Below are 5,980 nucleotides of genomic sequence, written 5' to 3'. Positions count from 1 at the left end.
GGAGTGATTTTATCATTTCATCTAAGAGTTTAATGAATATAGAACATAGTAAAAATCAAGTGTTGAAAATATCATCGAAAGATTGTTTTCTAAAATTTTCATGTTATTGAATTGTTTTATTCAACAAGTTCTTACTCCTATAATGTTTCGTTGAAATAAAATGAATTTAATCTCTAATTTATTACACATGACATGAAAATAATAACGTGCTATTATATATATATATATATATATATATATATATATATTTTTTTTTTTTTTTTGGTTATGATAATTTTCAGGATAAGAGTCAAAATAATCTTATTTTAGTGGTTTCTTTTTTGCGTGTTTTACTTTCACTTAGTATTTTTTTAGCACAACTTAATTTTTCTCTGCATAGATAACTCGACATCCTTTTAATTATTCCTTTGTTCATCTTTATTCTTTTTATAATAATGGTAAGAGAATGAAAAATGCATTTAGTTAATATCTCATCTACTATCATTTTTCTCTTTATATATGAGTATCATCTGAGTATTTCATATGTGTTGCGTAAGCAAAGTCGGATATAGCTCACGAGCTACAGGTTCAAATGAACCCATAACTTAAGTAACGCAGATGTATATGTGAAAGATCATCAAAAGCTCAAAAAATATTACATTCTGAACCTATATTTTTATTGTGCAATGATTCAGTGGTAAAAATATAAAAAGATTGAATCCATCAAATTAAAACTCTGAAAACTCTGAATCCGTCTCTGTGCGTAAGGGCTTCCAAGGGAGTTTATGAAGGTTAGGGTTTATCCACCTATATTACCTTAAGGTCTTAGGGTCTGTCAAGAGTCAACACAATATAACCGGCCTAAGAATTCAATTATGTTACAACATATATATAAATCACTTGAACTTAATTGTGATGTTTGACCAATTGGGCAGATCTATATTTTAAAGGGAAGTTACCAGCTATGTCCATTTATAGGTAGCTCATTACAAAAAATGGCCAATTGATAAAATATTACTAATATTAGCCAAATTAGCCAATTAGCTATTTGTAGCAAAAAAATATCAAATTTTTGCTTTGTTTTGAGTGGGTGTTACTAGAATAGATTGGGCACAACTTAAGGAGCTTGAATCTCAGTTTTGGGATGATTTGGTGAAGTTTTGAGGTGGTTTGAATTGAAAATTCGAAGTAAAAGCTGAACATGAAAAAAAATGATATGTGTATCACACTGTGTATCATTTGTGTATCACATATGTATCATATTTATATCAATTGTGTATCACATGTATATCCATGTATACCTGTGTGTGAGATATATGCGTGACACATGTTTGATACATGTGTCGCAGAAGACTTTTTTGAGCTCGATTTAATTATGAATTTTGATACAATACCACTCCAAATCACCTCCAATCTTCCTCAAATTTTGTATATTGACTTATCTATATATTTTCAATGAATTTCAACTATACCCATTGAAAAAGTTCCTTTTTTGTTTAGATTTTTGGAATATTTGTATAGATTTTTGTATTTCATCACCTTATTTGCTACCCCTTCCATGAAATTTCTTTTCCGTCTTGTATCTAATGTTGCTAATCACACTTAAAAATATGGAAGGTGATTTTTGCATGTGATTCTTTGAGAGAAAGAACCCTATTATTTGGTTTTTCAATTTTTGTTGGCTAGTTTTGGTAAGTCTATGACTAATGGCTAGAGGTTGGTAAGTTGACATTTATTTGGGACATTTGTGTAAGTTTTCCTACTTTAAATGGATTACAAAGAAAGGGAGAACATTTAAGCGCATAGCGTATATGTGCACTATGAAAATAGTAAAAATAGTACGGGCTAGCCAGTTTTAAGACTGGTCATTCAAAAATTATCAGCGTTTGCAAAATCATTGAAAATAGCCACTATTTTGCTGCAACATGAAAAGTTCCAGCATAATATACTGGAGATCGGTGCACATGTGTATGAACTTCGAGCATATTATGCTGGAACTCCAACACGGGGAAAGTTCAGTATAATATAGTGGAGTTCCAGTATATTATGCTGGAACTCCAGTATATTATACTGGAGTATTTTTTCGGATGTTGAACAGTATTTTCGTTCAAAAATTTATCTTTACATGAAAAGTGGCTATATTTCGATTACTTTTGAAAGTGTGACTATTTTTAAATGATCACTTATAAATCTAGCTATTTTTGAATTTCCCGTGAAAATAGCATTTTCAAAGCTTAAACAAAAAGAAGGGAAAAGAAAAGGAAATTTAAAGTCAAAGTCGATTACATTGTGTGATGATCTAGTCTCAAAATTTAAACTATTAGTTATATTTTCAACATGTCTATCACATACAGTCTTGAATTTCTTTTCTATGAGCAAAATATGAGGATTGTGTGATCATTTTATCTAATTTAATTGTTGAAAATAATATACTTTATTTTCTTGATAATCTTCAACGATGACGACCTTGACATTCACACACAAAAATACATATGAACCAATATTTATCGTTCAAAATTGTTACACAAAGACCGTGTGTTACTAAATTAAAGAATATATTCAACACAAGTATATATAATTGAAAATGCTTGATCACATAATTAGGATTCAAACTGGAACGCGACAATATCAGCAAAAATATACGTCACGAAACATGATACGATTTTGGAATTATTCTTGGCTTGTTGCAACTTTGGGACTTACTATACTAAAGGTCGTTAAAGCCATTGTCATCAAATATTTGGACGTCGAGAATTAATTAACTTCCCCTATGCGTGAGGCTGTATATAAAACAACAAAACAGTCATCCCTTTGATTAATGTTGCTTACTCTATATATTTGGATACATATTCAACTTCGAGTTTAAGTTATATATATCGCCAGTTTAAGAAATTTTGTGCACCATTAAGTCGCCCAAAGAATATCTACAAGTAACTGATCTGTATTGTTGAAAATAAGAATGGTTACTGTATGGGTCAAAATCCTACCAAGGAAATTCAGCACGAAGAGGTGATTATCGTGAGTAATTTGTAACTTATCATGGGCAATTTGGCTGGAGTCGACCAGTGATCAACGGAACGAGTCTCCAAAAAGTCAACCACGGCCGAGGTCGAGTAAAGCAAATAGTAGTAACGACTATTTTTGTATTGGGATCTTCAGAGGGAATATTCTCTTAAATATTCTCTCTATTTGTACTTTTAGGGTTCTTTGAGAATATCCCAAATAAATAGAATGAGAGATAAGGCAAAGGGCATGTAATATCATAGATGATAAGAACACTTTTAAAAAGTAAGCTCTCTAGATAAATACAAAGAACAACTTTCTGGAGAGATTCGACCTTTTGGATTATCTATTGTCATTTCCACCAGATCCGAGAAAGTGCTCAATATGCTGTTACATTCTCGTCATTCTTCATTGTCAGAGGGAAGAATCATTCCCCTCATTCAATATTGGGTGAATCTTTCTCCTTATTTACATTTATTGCATTTATGGTTATTTAATACTTGATATTTTATGCACATTGTTACATTTGACACATTTATTGCTTGTGCATTAATTCTATTTCCTCACTGCTCACACCTTTCGTACTGTCAACCCAAGATCTGAAGTTATTAGCTTTAACTAGGATTAACTCCACTTAATAACTGATTAATTAGTTTAACCAAAGATTATCGTCTTTTGGTTAAATAATTTGGCGCCATCTGTGGGGAATTCCTAGTCAAAGTCTTAGTTTCTTTCAGATCTAAAAGAAGCAACAAAAAACCTTGTCTTTTCTTGCGTGCATAGTTTAACATGGCAGGTAATGGAGAGGAAAGAATGAAAGCAGTAGCCGGTCTTACTACCAACCTCCTAAACACCATCAACGAAGTCACTGGAACAGACACAGACGACGTGACACCAAACGCCTCCCCCGGGCGGAGTGGTTCACCCCTCCCTCACGGCAGCATCACAACCTCACACGGTAAAGGGGCCTCTACATCCACAACAGAAGAGGCACCACCAGCAGTGAAAAAGCTACTCGAGGCGTGGTTGACAAACACGCTGACCAGCATTCTCGACAAGCCCGCCCAAAGGATGAACAGAGAAACTGCGAAACTCTGTGTCACACCAGTGACTCACAATGTTAGTGATGCAGGTAACGACACCTTCACATCCATTTTGAGAAAGATGGAGGAGATGGAGAACAAGAACAAAATGCTCCGTGATCAAATGAAAGAGCATCAAGAAAGGGTAGAAAAAATACCAGGCGTCCCAAAACTCTTACCAAAAAGGGGCGCCGGCCGGTTCGTTGAGCAACCGTACAATGAAGAAGTTACACCACACGCCATACATAAAACCTTCAAAATGCCACCGTACTTGAAAATATACGATGGCACGACGGGCCCTGAGGATCATGTGACCCATTTTGTCACCGCAGTAAAAGGCAACGACCTCGCCAAAGAACAAGTGTCTTCCATATAACTGAAGAAGTTTAGCGAAACCCTCACCAGGGGAGCATTAACTTGGTACTCACAGCTACCTGCACGTTCCATAGAGACGTTCGAGGAAATGGCCGACAAGTTTGTAACTGCCCATGCCGGGGTTAAAAACGCAGATGCGAGGGTGAATGACATTTTTGCCATTAAACAGTCACCCAGTGAAGGGCTAAGAGATTTCCTCGCCCGATTCAACCGTGTGAGGATGACCTTACCAAATGTATCAGAGGGAATGGCAGTAGCAGCTTTCCAGAACGGCTTAAACAGGAAGGGTTCGAGGGCGACCAGAAAATTTCTAAGCCCACTCATGAAGTATCTCCAACCACTTGGGACGAGATACACAATGCCTACTGCGCCGAAGTGCGAGCTGACGAGGATGACCTCAACGGGCCAACTCATCGGGTGACCTCAGTCCAAATAGAATCCAGGAAAGACCGAAGAAATGACAACAGAAGGGACCATGCAGGCCTGGAACCCAACCTTGAAAGACATCAACCATATGTCAGAGCCGCTGTCATACCACCTCCCTGTCATGGCGATGGCCCATCTAGGCCGCCAACAGGGACTCACCAAAGTGAAAGAGGTATGCCTCCACTACTATCTGCTCATAATTTCTGCGTTTCTCCCTCAGAAATAGTCTACGCCCTGGAGAAGCTCAGCCCAAAAGTGAAATGGCTGCAGAAGATAAAGTCCGACCCAAACATCAGAAAGTCAAACGCCCTCTGCGAATTTCATCAGGAATGGGTCCACAAAATCGAGGACTGCATCGCTCTCAGGAAAGAGGTCGTGAACATGCTTCACCAAGGACATTTGAAAGAACTTCTAAGCGATCGAGGAAGGGCAAACTTTGCTCTAGGATGCGAACAGCATCAGGGTCCACCAAAACCACCCTCCCCAACTCGAACCATCCAAATGATCATCGGAGGAGGCGACAACGCGTCAATCAAAAACGTAAAATTTATGACCACCACAAGTTGAAACGGTCAATCACTCATGAATGGTGTGATGAACTCGAAGATAGTATCATCTTCGATAAGTCGGATACCCACGATTTGGTCCTTCCTCATTATGACGCCCTTGTTATTACTTTACACATCTTAGATACTGACGTAAAACATATTATGGTCGATGATGGGAGCGGTGCGTGCATTGTCAACCCTCGAGTTCTCGCACAAATGAAGCTCGAGGATTGGATAGTGCCACGCTGCATCACACTAACGGGTTTTAAAAATGCAATAAAGCGGACATCTCAAGAAATCACGCTAGCCGTCCTGGACGGCAGCGTCACCTTGGAGACCACGCTCCACATCATGGACCAGGATATGGCGTACAACGCCATCATAGGTCGCCCCTGGATACACACCATGAAAGCCGTCCCCTCCATCCTATATCAAGTCATCAAATTTCCCACTCCTTGGGGAGTATTCAGCATCCGAGGAGAGCAACACACTGCCCGAGAATGCTATCGCATCGCCCAAGACTGCACATACACCCAACAATTGAAAGGCAAAGCCGAGTCCGCATAG

The 5,980-nt window shown here is 37.7% G+C and overlaps 1 protein-coding gene across 1 annotated transcript; it reads left to right on the top strand.

Annotated features, from left to right (window-relative positions):
* Positions 1-4,527: 4,527 nt before the first annotated feature.
* LOC109215537 lies at positions 4,528-5,980 on the top strand. The gene is made up of 2 exons (XM_019379615.1): positions 4,528-4,814; positions 5,086-5,980. The coding sequence occupies exons 1-2, from the start codon at positions 4,528-4,530 to the stop codon at positions 5,978-5,980; spliced, it is 1,182 nt and encodes a 393-aa protein (XP_019235160.1).

Source organism: Nicotiana attenuata, unplaced genomic scaffold, assembly GCF_001879085.1.
Source record: "Nicotiana attenuata strain UT unplaced genomic scaffold, NIATTr2, whole genome shotgun sequence".
Classification (NCBI taxonomy): domain Eukaryota; kingdom Viridiplantae; phylum Streptophyta; class Magnoliopsida; order Solanales; family Solanaceae; genus Nicotiana; species Nicotiana attenuata.
This window is presented reverse-complemented; position numbering and strand designations above follow the sequence as displayed.

Excerpts from the sequence above, each read along its gene's own strand:
- LOC109215537 (XM_019379615.1), top strand. The coding sequence starts at position 4,528 with ATGGCCGACAAGTTTGTAACTGCCCATGCCGGGGTTAAAAACGCAGAT. Across the intron at positions 4,815-5,085 it reads ACAATGCCTACTGCGCCGAA|AAATAGTCTACGCCCTGGAG; the intron begins GTGCGAGCTGAC and ends TTTCTCCCTCAG.